Source organism: Ochotona princeps, chromosome 3 (assembly GCF_030435755.1).
Source record: "Ochotona princeps isolate mOchPri1 chromosome 3, mOchPri1.hap1, whole genome shotgun sequence".
NCBI classification, from domain to species: Eukaryota; Metazoa; Chordata; class Mammalia; order Lagomorpha; family Ochotonidae; genus Ochotona; species Ochotona princeps.
Window position 1 is genome coordinate 79,252,892 of NC_080834.1, and position 18,915 is coordinate 79,271,806.

The window sequence follows — 18,915 nt, forward strand, 5'->3', positions numbered from 1 at the left end:
GTACATACATAATGCCCCCTTATCCTTGCTATTTCACTCTCTTTATGTTAAAAGTTGTGTATAATTGTTAAAAATCTATGAAAGAATGAAAAGTGGATTTAAATTATCCTTTTTGTGCTTTTTCTTTTTTGAGGGGATGGGGCAAGATCGTAGTAGAAAGCATGACATTTTATTGTGTTTGTTTATTTGAAAGAGATACAGAGAGCTCCTGCACACTGCTTCACTCCCCAGATGCCCTTAGTGGCTAGAGCTGGATGAGTTGAACAGGGAGGCTTACACCAGTCTGAAGCTGGGAGCTGGGAACTCGTCCATTTGTAGATGGTTACTTCATATCTGAAAATTGAATTGGAGCCCTGATTATTGCCTGCAAAGTCCCATAATCATATTCTATTATGATTTGGAAATAGGGTACACAGAATTCCACTATAAATTTAAAAAGTGAATGGTTTCTAAAAATTCACTTCCCAATTAGATAAGTGGTACTCATTTCAATTTTTGGCAAGTGAACAAAAGCTTTATAATTCATGATTTTGCAAACCAAATGAATGATTTAATCCAATGTGACAGCATCCATTAGAACAATTTCATAATGTCACCTAGGACCGAATTCCAAAGGAAGGAAGGAAGTGCAGAATGAGCAACTCTTACTACTGAGGGCCAGGTTTTTGAGAGAAACACTTCAGAAGTCATGGGAAGGCTTATTATTATTGAGTGGATTGTTTTTCATCCATTAGGTAACATCTCAACATCTTCATTATATTGAAGTATAATTGCTACAGCATAAGAGCACTTTCCCAAGTGGGGTGTGATAAAATGCTACTCAAGTTGGTATTCTATATATTTCTAAAGATTTATTTATTTTACTTGAAAGAGTTACAGAGAGAGAGAGAAAGAGATCTTCCATTCACTGGTTCACTCCTCAAGTAGCTACAATGGCCTGAGCTGGGATGGTCTGAAACTAGGACCCTGGATCTGCTGCATGGGTGCAAAGGTCCAAGGACCTTGAGTCATCCTCCACTGCTTTCCTGGGCCATTATCAGGGAGCTAAATTGGAACAGGGAGCTGGATTGGAAATGGAGCAGCCAGGATTAGAAGTGGTGCCTGTATTGAATGTCAGTGCTGCAGATAGACAATAAGCTTGCTATGCCACCATGACAGTCTCTGAAGTTGTTTCAAGAGGTGAGTCTGAATTTCCTTCATAACAGTTCAGATAAAGTGTTTTAGTTTAGATAGTGTGTTAAAGGCAAGCAGAGAATACCAGATTTGGTGAGAATATGGAGCAACTGAAACGTTTTTGGTGGGAGTATAAATCTGTGCATCCTCTTTGTAGAACTATGTTGATCGAATATACTAAATTGGATTAGTGATGCCTAATAATCCAGGACTCTCCATTTTCTTTTTCTTTTATCATGCAATGCACAAGATACTGTCCTGCTCACAATGGAATAGCTAATTGTGCATTAAATATGTATTAGGTAGTCATTATACCTGTATATCGTTCACACCCCTCAAGTAACATTGGGTGCTTGTTGAAAGTGGGCTTTCGGTGGCTGGCGTTGTGGCATAGCGGGTAAGAGTGCTGCCTGTGGCACTGGCATCCAATATGGAGCCAGTTTGAGTCCCAGCTGTTCCACCTCTGATCTAACTCCCTGGTATTGCACCTGGGAAAGCAATAGTGGATGGCCCAAATGCCTGAGCTCCTGAAAACCTACGTGGGAGACCCAGAATAAAATCCTGGTTCCTGGCTTCTGCTTGACCCATTCTAGACCACTGCAGCCAGTTGGGGAGTGAACCAGTTGATGAAAGACATTGTGTGTGTGTGTGTATGTGTGTGTGTGTGTGTCTCCCTCTGTCACTCTGCCTTTCAAGTGAATAAATTTAGAAAAAAAAAATGAGATTGTGAAAGTATGTCACTGTAGGGGGCCAGCACGTGGCACGATGAGTACAGCTGCAGTTCTAGTATTCTATATGGGTGCTGGTTCGAGTTATTGCTGCTCCACTTCCAATCTCTGCCAGTGAGCCTAGGAAAAGCAGTGGAGAATGGTCCAAGTACTTGGGACCCTGCAGCCACATGAGAGAGCTGGAGGAAGCCTTCCATCTGCTGGCTCATTTATGACCATAAGGGCAGGGCTAGGCCAAACTGAAACCCGGAGCTTCTCTGGCATCTCTAACCTAGATTTAGGGTCCCAAGGCCTTGGGTCATCCTCCCCAGCTTTCCTACTTTTTCCTACTTTTTCAACTGCACTTGCCTTGTTTTACTGCAGGGCCAATTTCTATTTCACACATGCCAATTTTTTTACCAGTTCTTAAGTTTGTTCTAATGTATCACATCCAACTGTCTCAAGAAATTCTACTTCAACACCCCATCCACCCCCAATTGAAATAAAACCTTTTTCTCTATGAGCTCTTTCCTATCAAGTTACAAATTTTTTCAAACTTTCATCTCACAAAAACTATTCAAATAAAAGCTGTCAGTTCAACATTCAATAAACATGCATCTAATAAGAACATCATTTATTTTGTTATTTCTTCATCTAAAACTATAACGTGTCTCATATACACACAAAAATATATTGTACTGGGGCAGTGGTTAAGATAACACTTACCATGCCAGCATCCCGTATCAGACATCCTGAGTCTGAATGCTCCAGTTGTAGCTTTCTGCTAATGTATACCCTGGGAGACAGCTGGTGACAACTCAAGTATTTTAGGTCCCTGCCATCCGCATAGGAGATGCGGATTAAACTCAGCCCACGGCTTTGGCCTGGCCCAGCCTTGGCTGCTGTGGGCATTTCAAATAGAGTGAAAAGAAGAAAGTTTTTTTTTTCTTAATTCTGCTTTATTTTTTAATTTATTTATTTTGTGATACAGTTCCATAGGCTCAGGGGTTTCCCCTCACCTTCTCCCCAATTTCAACCCCACTGATTTCCCCCATATTATCACAAAAGTATAGTCTTTCAAAAGCTGTCATAGGTCCATCATTCTGTTGTTTAAGTGTATCCTGACGTTGTAGGTATAGACAATGGCAGAAAGTCCAGCATCCTATTGTCAAGATATATTTAAGTTTCACTAGGAGTCCATTTTGATTTGGAAGTAGCTACATACTGCATTTTATCTTTGTTGAAAGAAATCTTTGTATATTTGTTTCAAAGTTAGAGTTACAGAGATAGAGACAGAGAGGGAGATTTTCCATGTGCCTGTGTTACTACCCAGAGGGCCACAATGTCCAGGGCTGGACCAGGCCAAACCTGGAAGCCAGGTCCTTCAACCGGGTCTCCCATATGAGTAGCATGGGTCCAAACACTTGGGTCCTCTTCTGCTGCTTTTCCCAGATTATTAGCACAGAGCTGGGTTGAAAGTGGACCAGCCAGAGCAAGAAATAGCACCTGTATGGTATGCCATTGTCACAGGCAGTGGCTTTATCCACAATGCCATACATGGGCCCCAAGAAAACATCTTCTAAAGGTAAAAATGTATAAAGTACTTACATAGACAATTCAAAAAATAACAAACTCGTATGTACTATCCATCAGATTAAGAAATGGAACCAGGGCCAGGCCTGTGGTTTACTGGGTAAAATACCAGCAGTGGGCACAATTGGTGTCCTGGCTGCTCCACTCTGATGCAGCTTCTTGCTAATGTGACTGACAAGACAGTGGAAGATGGCCCAAGTGCTCCAGCTCCTTCATTCATGTGGAAGACTCAGAAGTAGCTCAGGCTCCTGACTTCAGCCTAGCCTACCTCCAGCTGCTGTGGTCATTTGGGGAGTGAACCAGTGGATGGAAGATCTTTCTCTTTCTGTCCCTTAGTAACTTTGATTTTCCTTCTTTTTAAAATATATATTTTACTTGAAAGTCAAGAGTTGCAGAGAGAGGGTCTAGCGCAGTAATCTGGTAGCTAAAGTCCTCGCCTTGCATGTACTGGGATCCCATACGATCCAGCTCCCTGCTTGTGGCCTGGGAAAGTGGTGGAAAACAGCTCAAAGCTTGGGACCCTGCACCCGCACAAGAGACTTGAAAGAAGCTCCTGGCTCCTGGCTTCAGATCAGCTCAGCTCCAGTTGTTGAGGCCACTTGGGGAGTGAGCCAGAGGATGGAAGATCTGTTTCTCCTTCTCTTTATAAATCTGACTTACCAATAAAAGTAAATAAATAAATAAATCTTGGGGGAAAAAAACTGCAGAGAGAGGGGAAAACAGATAAATACCTTTAATTTGCTGGTTCATGCCCCCAAATGACCTCAAGACCCAGAGCTGGTCGGTCTGAAGCTGGGAGCCTGGAGCTTCTTCCAGATCTCATGTGAGTGCAGAGGCCCAAAGCCCGGGACTATCCTTCCCTGACTTCCCAGGCACATGAGCAGGGAGCTGGATTGGAAGCAGCTGCAGCTGGAACATGAATTGGTGCCCATATGAGATGCTGGCATCACAGGCAGAGGCTTAACCCCAGAGCCACATCCTCAGTTCTTACAGTTTTTTCCAATTATGAAATATGTTAGGAATATTTTACTTAGTAAAGAAGCAGAAAGTGGACCCCACCCCTGGGTGACGTCCGGGCATCTGGAACAGGATCAAGAGTTGGCCCCAGGTCTTTGTGTGCTCGGGACACTGCAGGGGTTTCCTCCACAAGCTCACCTACGCCACCACCCTTGTCTCCCAATACCGACTGTCTTCCCTCATATGGAATTCAACATCAGACGCGAACAAAACCCGCTCTCTCCTACATCCTCTGACATGTCTAACCTCTCTTCCTGAGGGTCTAACAGAGCCCTTGATTTCCCAGAGGGAAGCTCTGGGGGGTTTCTCTCCCTATCGTTTGGATGACAGCTTCCCACTCCAGAGCGTCCAGTGATCCCAGCCTCCACTGGTGTGCAAGCCCTGAGTGGTCACTTCCCTCAGGGAATCAGAACTGACTTCCAAGAGAATGTGATGCAAGTGACAACGCGTGTCTCCCAAAGTTGGGTCACAAAATGCATTGATGGAGTACTGGGGTCTACCATACCCAGATGTGGCGGTATAAATGCCACATGCATCCCTGCTTCCAGGCAAAAGATGGATTCCCAATGAAACTGTTGGATAAGTGTAGACAATGGGATGCTGGGCTGTCTGACATTGTCCCAACAATGTCGGGGTACACTGATGGAATTATAATTCCTTAATGAAGGATTATACCACTGTAGTAAAATGGGGAAAATCTGTCGGGTGGGAGTTTGGGGAGAAATCCCAGTCCATACAAAATAGTAACACATAATTCAAAAATTCAAAAAAACAAGAAGAAACAACCAAACGTATTGTAGCCTTCTTGTTGCTCCAATCATGTACTCTGAAGGCCGTGCCAGGCTAGGAAGACTCCAGCAGCCCCCTGGAGAAACTCATGTGGAGAGGAACTGGGACCCCAAAAAGACAGTCAGGGCCAGGGTGCTGGCCAAGTGAGCAAGCCAAGGACTTTAGCCCCTAGGCTACTGTGCTGGGCCCTCTAGTGACTTTTTAAATTTCAGTTGTACTTGACTCCAGAATCACATGTGAGTCTCTGTAAATTTCTACTGCTACAGATATTCTCTATTTGAGACAGTTTTTTTTTCTCATGATTTTCTTCTAGAGACGGAAAAAGCATATTGCCAAAATGCTTTATCATTTTAAACTCCCGTCATGACAACTGCTGTACCGGCATAAACTGCATTATCAGACATTGGTACTTTATCTAATGGATGAAGTCTTTCAGTATGATTTTAGGTTCTACCTATTTTATTCTAAATGTAATTAAGGATCTTTTCAGATTTTTAAAAAGGAGACATTTGTATTTCCTTTTGTGTGAATTTTCTGCGAAGAACAGCAGAAGATGGCCCATGTGCTTCAGAGATACAGATGAAGCCCCTGGCTCCTGGCTCCCGCTGTGGTAGCAGCCAGCTGGGGAATGACCCAGCAGAGATGTTCTCTCTGTCTCTCCCTGTCTTTTTGTAACTCTGGCTTTCAAATAAATGAATGCATTTTTTAAAAAAAGATTACCAAACAGTAGTATATTCTCCTTTTAAACGCAATCATTGTTAATATTCTGCTACTTTGCTGTCTATATTAGTCTTTGTTAAAGCATTGAAATGCTTTGAAAAGCAAGTTGCACATAATCATAACACTTAACTCCAAAACACTTCATTAAGAACTTTCCAACAGCCTCTTTCCAGTGTATATATATATTTAATTTTTTTCTCAATGACACAGTTCCATAGGCTCAGGAATGATCCCGGTGGACCTCCTCATTTTTCCTCCCTGGCCACTGGCTTCCCCCATATTATTACAATAGTGTAGTCCTTCAGCAACAGTCAGAAGTCCATCATCCTGCTATTTAACTACATCATGACATTGTAGGTATAGACAGTGGTAGAAAGTCCAGCATCCTATTGTCAAGACATTATTAACCATACAGAAATTAGTACCCATTAATTTTTCAATAATTCATTCATTACCCCACAACGTCAACTGTAATATAAACTTCAATCTTCCCCAATTGTTTTAGAATATTTTCTAAAACTTTTATTTTTGGGGGAAAAGGCTGGGGTAATACCCATTCATTAGTAATTTCCATCCTTTACACAAAGGAAGACTATTTCCTGCGCGAGTCACGTTTTCCCACTTTGGAGCAGGACCCGCCATTTCATGGTAGCCCAGGAGTTTAAATTCAGTCCCACCTCTAGTCGAGATTGGTGTCCGGGCTCACAAATCGACAGTCCTCCTCAGGTCGAGGTCCTCGATTGCCACCAGGGGGCGCAAGGCGCTGGCTGCACGTCCTGGGGCGGCAGGGAGGGCGGGGGGCGGCAGCGCGCGATCTCGCGCCCGGAGCGCGCCAGGCGGGCGCGGGAGCGCGCGGGACGGACGCGGTGGCGCGCCCCAGGGCCGCCCCCTGCCCTTGGCGGGGTCCTGGGGCGCGCAGGCGCGGCTCCGTGGCGGCGGAGGGAGCCGCGATGGAGGGCGCGCTCGCTGTCCGCCAGGTAAGCCGGCCTCGGTGGCATGGCGCGGGCTCCCGAGCGTCCGTTTTGCTGGGTGTCTTTGCTCGGATGGTGGTCTGACCCTTCTCAGGTGACGACACGTAACTCCTCCCGTCGCCCTTCGTGGCGCGCTTTGGAGGTGTTGGCAAAATTGTTACCCGGGCAACGGCTTCTGGTATTTCCTGGCCCCTGTCCTGTGGGGCGAAGGTGGGGACGTCCCGCCTTCCGCGGGGGTGTGAAGGGCTTGGCTTTCGTCCTTCATGTCCCGGGCCAGAGTGTCGAACTGGGCCTCAGGGAGAGTCCAGCTCCACTGCCAGGACACTGACCCAGAATTAGCCCCCCTTTCCCCCCTAACCTCATGCCCTTTACTTCTTTATCAGCCCCATGAGAGCAGGGTCCAGATAGTTTCCATCCATCCACGGGATTTTCCCAAGTTTTAACTCCCAGCTGAATTTGTCACGTTTGCAACTTTATTTGTATTATTCATTCTTTCCTTGATTTGAAAGGCAGATTTACAGAGAGGAGAGACAGAGAAAGACCTCCATCCCCAAAGGACTGCAATGGCCGAAGCTGAGCCGATCCCAACCAAGGAGCCAGGAGCCTTTTCTGGTCCCCCACTGGGTGCAGGTGCCCAAGGACATGGGCTCTGCTGCTTTCCCAGGCCATAGGCAGGGAGCAGACGGGAAGTGAGCAGCTGGGATGTGAACTGGTGCCCATAAGGGATGCTGGCGCTGCAATGTGGAGGATTAGCTTGTTGAGCCACTGCACAGGCCCCTTGCTACTTTATTTGTTAAAAGTGGAAAGATTGGGCCTGCCACAGTAGCCTAGTGGCTAAAGTCCTCACCTTGCACGGTCCGGGATCCTGTATGGCTGTTGGTTCGTATCCTGTATGCTCCGCTTTCCTTCCAGCTCCCTGCTTGTGGCCTTGGAAAGCAGTCAAGAATGATCCAAAGCCTTGAGACGCTGCACATGTGGGAGGCCCAGAGAAGCTCCTGGCTTGGGATTGGTTCAGCTCCTGCCGTTGCGGCCCTTTAGGAATGAAAGTCTTTCTCTGTCTCTCCTTCTCTCTGTAAATCTGACTTTGCAATAAAAATAAATAAATCTTGGAAAAAAGTGGGAAGACTTGCTTATTACTTTTCAGGGCGAGGGCCTGCTTTGGCAGCAGAAGTACCTGTTTCTTCCCAGGGTCCTCCTGACTTTTGCAGCTGAGGTATGTACATATTTTAGTTTGAGGAAACGGCCGTCTGTGCTGTAGCAAGTCCCATTTTGCTTCAGGGAGTGGTAGAGGCACTCTGACGATTGGACACATACAATTCCACCTGGTGGTCTGGACATCACTGTGAAATAAGCAAGACAAACTCGTGGAATCAATGAGCCCTTCATTCTATGCCCTGGCTCTGCGTATTTGGGACAGAACGGTGAGCAAGAGGCATGATCCCTGCTGTTGAAGAGTCTGTTGTCCAGCCTGGAGAGGAGGACTGATATTCAGGGAGACTGAATGACTGCCAGAACCACACAGGGAAATAGATTTCTATTGTAGCCACCGTGGGAGGCCACCTTGGGTATGGGTCAGATGTAGAATCTGACCCAGTGAAGGTGTGAGGAGATGTGCTGTTAAAATCTGGGAGGAGCAAGATGGTCTTCGAAAAAGGGGAGATGGGCTCCTGGTTTTGATGGCAGTTAGCAGGTGCAGAGTCTTGTGTGCTGTGTGTGGGCAGGGCCTTCAGTCTCCCACTCAACATCAAAGGAGCAAGCACCCCAGCTTCCTTATCAGCTTGCCCAGATGGAGGACAAAGGAGGAAGAGAGAAGGGTGAGGCTTCAACGTTGTGAGCAGGCAAATACAATAAACCCAACGTGCCATCTCTCACCTGGATCTGGAAACCGGCAGCACAGATCCCGTGAAGACCTTGTGCAAAGCCTAGAGCTGTGTTTTGAGAAAGTTTCGATAGGAAAAAAATGCCTGGATCACCACTCTCAGTGGGCGTGGAGTGTCCTGGTGATCATTGCGTTGCGGCTTTAGTGTGTGCAGAGACAAGGGTGGCCGTGATTTGTCTTTTAGGTGCTGGGGGACAAGAGAGAATCCCAGTGCTCTCTGTCTCGAAGGAGACAGTTCTTAGTGAATGGTCCCAGAGTCTGTCCCAGTGTGTGGAGGAAGCCAACTCTTGGCCGGACTACTCAGCATTAGAGATGACTTCCTGTAGCTCAGGCAACTGGCCTGCCCCCGGGTCCTGTCCTTTAGCAGCAGGTCTCCAGTCAAGTGCGTCACATGAAGGCTGTTGGGAAAGTGTAAGAGCTCCTGCTGCCGTTCAGTTGACCAGGGCCCCAGGAGGGTGTAACCCTCTACCAGCACCGGGGCATCTGCCCAGGCAATGAGGAAGGGCAGGACCTGGGAGATACCACCAGGGGCCGCAGGAGGGCTCGGGTGCTGTTCTGAGTGGAGCACAGTGGGCTCAGGCCTGTTAGAGCCTCTGCTTTCCGGAGAGCCCAGAATTCTGCCAGGAGTGACTCCTCTAGCAGGATCAAGTGTCTGACAGAGGAGACAGTTCTTGAATTGAAAACCTGTGTGCCACGTAAGACTATTATGGCTGGTCTAGCCATCCAGGAAAAGAAGCTGCTATAGCCTTTGCATGAAAGTTGCGCGTGCGTGCGTGTGTGTGTGTGTGTCTGTTTTGGCGGGGGAGGGGGGTTATGCTACCGGGAATGTCTATTGTATTACAATTTAGGCAGATTCTATGGCCAGGGCTGGGTGGACCTGAGGCCTGAGTCCAGGAAGGCCACAGATCTTTCTCACAGGCCTCAGGAACCTGCCATCTTGAGCTGTTGTGTCTGCCTTCAGTGTCTGTGTGGCTGGGAACTTTGAGTCAGGACTCAAACCCAGGCCCTCAAATGTGGGGCACTGGTGGTTTCACTGTGAGGTTAAGGGCCTGCTTCCCCCTCTTAAAATGAGCTACGCTTTTGTAAACTGCTGTTTCTGTGGAGACATTGGTTCTGTAAGCTTCTCACAGTACATCGTGATTCTGCCATTCTTCCATTCAAGCTTCACTGCAAATTTGTGTTTGTTCTTATTCCAAAATCCACGAAATTCTGAGAAGGTCTCCTTTCAGATTGATCTATTTCTTACTGTTTGAAAGTAGATCCTGTTCAGACATGTTACAACGTATTAATACAAGTTATTTTTTGGTGCAAAACTGTTTTGAATTCCACACCTTTTTTGGATAATCCTCATTCTCTATGACCTGTTGATGACCCTGTGTCCATATGAGGTAATGGCCCATCTCTTTCCATTTTTGTGTCCTGGAGGAGTGTGTCTCTGCACTCCTGGGGAAGATTGGATACAGAGGAGATGTTGCCTGTGAAGGCTGTGTACAGTGGCGAAGCTGTTGTGGGACTTTCCCTAGAGGCAAAGGTGCTTCATAGCTGAGAGGTGGTTAAATGAGGCGCTGAACAGAACAGAGCCAAATCCGTGCTAGCAAGGGAATTACTAGTTGCTGAGTGGGTGGTCAGTAATTTCAGGAGTTTTAGGGGTTTTCGTGGGTCGGACTGACTGCTTCAGAGACACAGTCATCGAGGATGGGACACTATTCATTTAACAGACCTAAGTGGCAATTCGCTGGACAAGTAGCAGGTGTCATCATCTCTTGCTAATTAGAACTTATCTAATCTGTTTTAGTCCTTGAAGGCCCTTTTTCATGTTTACTGGGCCAGGTTACTTTACTAGAGGTTGAGGATGGTGAACTGTGGAGTGTCCTATGTTTTAGAATGCCAGTATTTAAGTTCCAAAGACTTGATTCAGTTTTATTTTATTGAGGGCTGGTGTAACAAGCTGATTTTCTGCCTGCAGTGCCAGTATCCTATATTGGCAAGTGGTTCTGGTTCCTGCTACTCTACTTCTGGTCCCACTCTCTGTTTATGGCCTGGAAAAGCAGCAGAGTTTAGCCCAAGTCCTTGAGCCTCTGAACCCACGTGGGAGACCCAGAAGAGGCTCCTGGCTCCTGACTTCAGCTCAGCTTAGCTGTGACCCTAGTGGCCATTTATCTCCCTGTCTCTCCTCTCTCTATAAAATCTGCCTTTCAAATAAAAAAAAATCTTTAAAAATACATTTTATTGCTTTTTGTATCAGAGTGTGTGTGTGACTGCTTTGATGTATTTTAGAACATGTACTATGACCACTGAGAATTTAGGAAAGGCAGTAGTTCTTTCAGTAAAGTGAGGCATGCCTGTTTGATGTCCACTTTATGTTAAAGTAGCTCCAGTAAGACTGGGAACGTCTTGTTTAAATTCACAGAGACCTCCAGGTGTAACTTAATTCGTCCCCCAGGTTCAGTTCAAGCTCTGAAGACTTGCCGGTTGACAGCATTCAGTAGGGACTGAGGTTACCTCAGAAGCTATTGTGGGAGCAGCACTGTGGTGTAGTGGATTTAGCCATCATCTGAAGTGCTGGCATCCTATATGGGGACTGATTGAAATCCTGGCTGCTCCACTTCCCATCCAGCACCCTGTTAGTGTGCCGGGAAAGCAGTGAAAGATGGCTCAGGTTGGCTCCGTGCACCCGCAGGGGAGACCTGGAGGGAGCTTCTGGCTTTGGCCTGACCCAGCTTCAGCTGATGTGGTCATTTGGGGGGTTGAACCAGAGGATGGAAGATCTTTCTGTGTCTCCCTCTCTGTAACTCTGCTATTTAAATAAAAAAGATGAATCTTAAAAAAAAAAAAAAGCAACCTTAATAAGAAAACTGTTGCATAGAGACGCAACAATCTTTTGTCCTTTGTTGTCTACATTATTATTATTTAGATATATTTATTTGTTTATTGCTTTCCCCTCCTCCTTTTATCCTCCATTTGAACTCCCTAGGGACGGCGATCTCACATGTAACCACCCGGGGGTACATGTTTTGCACAGAATGTAATAATTATGCTGAGCGCTCTGTGAGTTGGGGGCCAATGCCTGGTTGAGACATCTGATTCATTCATGTGATCTTCACCATTTGGTCAAACAGAGCTTCTTTCCCGTCAGTGGAGAGATCATTTCCATTCTTGCCGTTATGAGCATCTCTGACCCCGTGTATGTGTTCAGTTACTGAGTTGAAATGCCCATCTTAGACCCTCCTGGGCATCAGGGATGGTTCTGCAGAGTGATTGTACCAGTGGACAATGCTAGTACATGGTACTTTTAATGTTTAATTTTTCCTCACAGAAGACACCGAATTTCCACACAATTAAACTGCCTAATCACAAAATATTTGTTTTCATGTATAAATGACTAATTACAGAAGCAAAAACATAGAAATGACTGTCTTCTAAATGTGTGTCTCTTTTTAAAAATGTGAGCACTCATTCTTTTCTTCTTAAAATGGACATTGTTGGTGAATACTTTCAAGTGTTTGCTGCTTACTTCCAGGTAGCAAGTAAAGGGGAGTCAAGAACTGCCACTGAGTCACAGGAAGAGGGAGAGGAACTTCCCAGTCTCGCTGTGGGGGAAAACGCTGCCACAGTGTCACCGAAAAAGCAGGGAGTGACTCTGCATAACTGGAGTGCTGACTGGAGCTTTTGGGTGAGAATGTTTTTTTTTTTCTCTTTTCGAATCTTCGTTTTAATCTTGCATCCAGATTTCTTTACACCTACAGTAATTCATAAGGAATTTATAAAATCGTCTTCTGAACTCGTGGAGTTGTAGATGTTTAGGTTTTAATGCCTTGTCCCCAGGACATTTCGCATCATGCTCCCTTTTGACCACTAGAATGCACTGTTGTCTGGTTTAATGGAGTGGGATTATCTGCTTCAGTTTCCTTTGAGAAAACTGCGACAGAGTTGAATTGCAGTTGCGTTGCACTGAACTATATTGGCAAGAGGTGAACTTTAAGCAGAAGCCATATTTCTAAGTGCTACGGGGAAGCTAGTTGTTTTATGTAATTTTGATTTTGAAAATTAGTTCCTGTGCTTAAGAGACAGCTTAACAATGTTCTACCAGTGTATACTGACTGTGAGATTTTTTTTTTTTAATATTTGTGTGTTTTTATTGTAAAGTCAGATTTACAGAGAGAAAGATTGACAGAGAGAACAGAAACTGTTGCCAGACCCACTTGTCTCATGAGCTGGTTAGTGTCATGGCCCAGCCTAACATGGTCCACCCCCTGTTCCAACAGTCACTAGTGGGTACTGTGGTCGAGTCCTGCTAGGCGGTTCCCCCAGCCATGGCTTTTGTATGTGCCAGTAGGTGGTGCTTGATACAAACAATGGCAGCTCAGGTCTCCCACATGGGCAGGTATATTGGTTTGGCCCCAAAAGGTGCTCCGGTTTCCCTTCTCTGTATCACCTAGTCTCAGCCCCTTCTTTTACCTGCAAGTGCAGTAGCCTGGCTGGTGGAACTCTCCCAGAAATCACTCCTCGCCTGTCATGTTCTGCTTCAGCAGTCTTCCCTCCCACATATCTCTGGCTCACTTCCCCGAGCAATCCACAGCTCCCCATCCCCGGTCCTCTGGTGATGTGCTGTGCAATCCTGGGGCCTGGCCTGCCTACCCAGGGTCCACACACACTTGTGCACTGGTTCCCAGACCCTGCATGCTGATGTGCTGGTGTCTGCCTCTGATATATCTTTAAAAAACAACAAGCAAACAAACAAACAAAAACTATGAATAGGCAACTGTGCTGGCACACTGATATAGTTAACACAAATTTGCCATTAAGCAGGCCCAGGATGCCCTCCAGCTATTAGTTGCATTTCTCACAGCAGTGTAACACTTGGCCTAGGTATAATACAAGCTATGCTGTTGTGCCTACAGCTGGGGGAAAAAGATATAATTTTATGAGTATAAAATTTAAGAACAAGTGTCATGATTCTGTTCATATTTAGCAGTGTAGTTCATTGAACTGCTATTGAATCTTAAAGTGATTAGCCAAGTTTGTCTTACTGGCTGTTAATACTTAATGTCATAAATTGAACCATATCCTAAAGAAAGCAGTTAGGAGAATCAAGATAGTGGAATAGGGTAAGGACACGTTTAAACAGACAGAGAAACATTAGCCAATGTGAAGCAGAGAGGGCACATTCCAGGAAATAGGAGAGGACAGAATGACAGCAGGGGGGCACCTGGAGACTGACAGACACAGGAAATAACGGACACAGTGGTGTGGTGTTGCAGTGACTGATATCTCAGCAGCATTCAGCCAGTGGCCATCTGAATTCCACTAGCAGCGGAACTCCACCAGCAACAAGGTGGGACAAAGCATTCACCGGGAGTCAGGAGGTGAACCCAGACAAAGAACTGTCTCTCCTGTTGGTTTGTTTGATTTGACGAGGAACAGAGACAGAGCAGCATGTTCCAGAAGTGTGGTACTGGAACTGGGTTGATTTTACAGTCAAGTCCTCCTCCTGTAGCTGAATTGGGCACCATTTGTATAAAGAGGCAAAGGCTGTAGGGCATTACTGAGCATGCACTGAGATGGGAATAATCTCATTTTGGCTCAGTGAACTGCAACAACATGGCATCCTACAGGTTCCACTCAAGATAGATCTGGGTAGCCCTCAGACCCGATCAAAAATTCTGGTAATGGCACATCAGGCGCAGTTTTCTACAGCATGGCAAAAACTTTTAAGACTGCAGGGACAACAGTGAGCACATCCTCTGGTGGGAGCGAACTCACTGAACTCAGTGCAATGCTCTGGTCCCATAGGGAAAATAATACCGATTTTGGCATCATACAGATCAAAATAGGTCCATGTTGCCCGCAGAACTGATGACCAACATGTTCTGGCAAAATCAGCACAACCAACAACCTGGCTTTATAGGACACCTGCTGTCTCCCTAATCCTGGGACCTACTCCAACCAGAAGTGGGAGAAAGGTTGTACAGACAACTGTGCAGCCTCAGCATAGGAGGTTGGGGGTGGTGAGCCAGGAGCTGGGGCTACAGAGACCATGGTGAAAGTCTAACATAAGAACCCAGACCTGGAACCCGCTGGAGGGAGTGACACAAGTGGCTGCAAACAAAGAGTTGTGTACCAACTGCAATAAGTAAAATCAAATTGTAGACCGGTGGGTGACAGAGTTCAGAAACCTGTCCCAGTGAGAAGAATCTGATAACCAGAAGTACAATAACCAAGAACAAAAGAGGAGACAAAGGCAGAATGAATATTGTTGAAGACACCCTTGCGAAAGAGCAAAACCCTTTACCAATCTCAGAGTTCACTGAGGAAATCATTGAGAAAATGGATATACAGAATTCAAAACACTTGTTATAAAACTTCTTATCAACGAGGAGAAGCACATAATAGCAGGAGTTCAAGGAATTCAAAGAATATATCACACAGGAAATGAATCCAATGAAAGCTGATATATCAGAAATGAAGAATACAGTGAAAAATTAAAAGTGCAGTAGAGAGTCTCCAAAATACAATGAATGAAGCAGAAGAAAGACTCCCAGAATTGGAAGATATTTCCTGTCATCAGGAGGAAACAAATAAAAAGTTGAAAGCAGAGCTGGGTTGAACTAAAAAAAAGTATTCAAGAACTGAAAGACACTATTAAAAGACCAAATATAAGAGTTATGGGACTCCCAGAAGGTGCAGAAAGAGAAGCTGGGTTTACAAATGTATTTAATGAAATAGCAAGGGAAAGTTTCCCTACTGTAGAGTAAAAAATTAGAAAACAAGATCCAGGAGGGGCACAGAACTCTCAACAGGGTTGACCAAAAGCGATCTTCACCAAGACACATGATCATCAAGCTCTCTTCAATTGAACATAAGGAAAAGATCCTTAAATATGCATGTGAAAAAAATCAATTGACAGGTAAAGGAATGGCAATCAAACTCATAGGAGATCTCTCACAGGAAACTCTACAGGCCAGAATAGAATGGAGCAACATCTTCTAGATTCTAAAAACAAAAAATTGTTGGCACAGGATAATGTACCCAGCAAAGCTTTCCTTTGTCTTTGAAAAATGAAATAAAATTCTTCCACAGTAAAGAAAAGTTAAAAAGAATATGCCTCTTCCAAACCTGCCCTACAAATGATACTTCAAGGTGTTCTCTTGACAGAGAAGAGGAATAGCACCTACCAAACCCAAAGGCAAATGCGAAGAACATCCCAGTAAAACAACAACAGAAGACTAAATAAATGAACAACCCATTGCTAAAATGACAGGAGCAAATTGCCACCCATTCATATTAACTCTGAATGTAAATGGCTTAAACTGATCAATCAAACATCATGGATTAGTAGACTGGATTTAAAAATTGCAAAACCCATCGATTTGTTGCATACAGGAGGTATAGTGCACCAACAAGTATAATTGGAAACTATATCTCATGGAATTTGATATTTTGTTTTTGTGAGTTTTATCTCTTCAAAACTCTTTCTCATTAAATTCTTCACTGATAGATTATACAGTAGCATCATTTTCTTCAAGAAGGTTCTAGATTTTCTTTTTCATCTCTTCAGCAACATATTAGTCTTTCAGTAGTATGTTATTTAACTTCATGGTGTTGTTAATTTCTTTTTTTCTTCCTATTATTAATTTTGTATTGTGGCTTTTCATTTAAGAGAATGTACAGTAACTGTAATGGAGACTGTCATATCTAGTTGCAACTTATTTAACTTCATTGCATTGTAAATTTCTGTTTTTCTTCCTGTTGTTGATTTTGTTTTGTGGCTTTACATTTAAGGGAATGTATGATAACTGTGTAATGGAGACTATCATATCCAGATGTGAGGATACAATACAGTATACATCTCTACTTCCAGACAAAGATGGACTCCCAATGAAACTGTTAACTGTATCTTTTTTTGTTTGTTTTGTTTTGTTTTAAATATAGAACGCTTCCCGGGTATGCATATCATCCTTGTGTGGGGGCCGTGCTGATCATCTCTGTATTGTTCCAATTTTGGTATATATGCTGGTGAAGCGAGCACTACATTTTGACAAAGGGATGCTGAACTCTCTGCCATTGTCCATGCCTGCAATGATGGACTTATGACTGTTTCTGAAGAACTATACTATAGTTTTTTTTCTTTTTTTTTAATTTTCCTTTTTGTATTTTTGAGAACTATACTATAGTAATAATATAGGGGAACTCAGTGATGAGTGAGGGGACTTGAGCAGGGGGTAAGGAAAATCCCAGGACCTATGGAACTGTATCATAAAATAATAATAATAATAATAAAGCTGTTGCCTTAAAAAAGAAAGCATTTAATCACTAAAACATACATCATAACAACATATCCAAAAACAGTATGTCATGATTGATTTATATCATGTCACATTTAGAAAACGTTTATGACTGCTATAGTATTTTGATTTTTCTACATGGTGATTAGGAAGTAATTTGTTACAACTCCAAGGGCTAACTGCAGGACTATGTAGTTATTATGATTACTCTTGGAGGACTTATAGCAAGAAAAAGGGTAGTTCAAGAAGAGAGTCAAAGAAAGAAATGGGAAAATTTTGAAATAGGAGACAGAGGAGGCATGCATCTTTGTTGCTTAACATGTAGTATGTGTGGCCAGCAGACCTAGCAAATCTACCAGCTGATTGCAAATGCACAATCTTGGGCCTAGGTAAACCAATCAGAATCTTCATAGTTCTCAGGATCCTAGGTGATTTGCATGTTTAGTAGGAGGAGAAGCACTAGAGTGTCGATGGTCTACTTTGTCTTTGGTTCCTTAAGCTTATTGAAAATACTTAAGTGTCAGGAATTCTTTTTTTTTTTTAATTGTTTATTATTTAACTTCAGTAATTACATTGTATTATGTGACACAATTACATAGATACTTGGGTTCTCCCCACCCCTCCCCAAACCCTCCCACCATGGTGGATTCCTCCACCTAGTTGCATAACCACAGCTCAAGTTCAGTTGAGATTCCCCCATTGCAAGCGTATACCAAACATAGAGTCCAGCATCTTATTGTCCAGTCAAGTTCAACGGCTTCTTAGGTATACCCTCTCTGGTCTGAAGACAGAGCCAGCAGAGTATCATCCCAGTCAATTGAAAGCTCCAACATACCATCAGCAAAAATTTACATCATTATGGAATTAATTGACATAGTAATGAGTAACCAATATGAAGTATAGGTGAGGTGGTCACAGAAAGTGTCAGGAATTCTTTGAAACAATTAAAAATATATGTGTTTGAAAGGTGGAGGTGGTAGGAGAGAGAAAAGGGGTGGGAGAGAGAGCAGAAAGAGAGAGACTGAGAGAGAGAGCTTTCATCTATTGCTGTACTCCCCCAGAGTCCATCAGCAGAAAGTTGGATCAGGGTGGAGTGGCCAGAACAAGGATCTGTCATTCCAGTATGCGATGTGGCATCCCAAGTGATGATTTAAATGCTGTACCATGCACCCAACCTCTGTAAAGAATTCTTACATGAATTCATATGAAATAGACTTAAGGGCAATTACAGCATTTTACAGTCTTTATAGACATTGCCAGAGGTCATTTCCCTAAAACTGGAGCTATCAAGAACTCAGAAACAAATTAAAACAAAGTAGACTACATAACAAAATTGGATTTCATCTTGATATATCTGATAATAGGAAAATTCCTTAAAATTTGATTTGAACTGTCCTTAACATGTTTTTGCCACAGTTTTTTTTTAAAAAGGTTTATTTTATTTTTATTGCGAAGTGAGATGTACAGAGAGGAGGATAGAGAGAAAGATCTTCTGTCCGATGATTCACTCCCCAAGTGACTGTAAAGGCCAGTGTGTGCCGATCCGAAGCCAGGAACCAGGAACTTCCTCCAGGTCTCCCACGCAGGTGCAGAGTTCCAAGGCTTTGGGCTATCCTCAACTGCTTTCTCAAGCCATAAGCAGGGAGCTGGATGGGAAGTGGGGCCGCCGGGATTAGAACCGGCACCCATATGGGATCCATGGGTGTTCAAGGCGAGGACTTTAGCTGCTAGGCCACGGTGCCGGGCCCTGCCACAATTTTTGAAAGCCTAAATAAATTGTA

General features: G+C 44.1%; 1 protein-coding gene and 1 non-coding gene across 2 annotated transcripts in view; one reads left to right on the top strand and one right to left on the bottom strand.

Annotated features, from left to right (window-relative positions):
* The first annotated feature begins 6,885 nt into the window (after positions 1 to 6,885).
* The window catches only part of GRAMD1C (GRAM domain containing 1C), a 105,976-nt gene continuing 93,946 nt past the window's right edge, over positions 6,886 to 18,915 (top strand). The window contains exons 1-2 of the mRNA XM_004577892.3: positions 6,886 to 6,976; positions 12,370 to 12,522. Of these exons, the coding sequence (XP_004577949.2) occupies positions 6,950 to 6,976; positions 12,370 to 12,522 (180 nt within the window). The 5' untranslated portion in view covers positions 6,886 to 6,949. The remainder of the gene's footprint in view (positions 6,977 to 12,369; positions 12,523 to 18,915) is intronic.
* On the bottom strand, positions 16,772 to 16,878 carry LOC131479954 (U6 spliceosomal RNA). Its single transcript, XR_009245203.1, has one exon. It is a non-coding gene; the product is annotated as a U6 spliceosomal RNA (small nuclear RNA).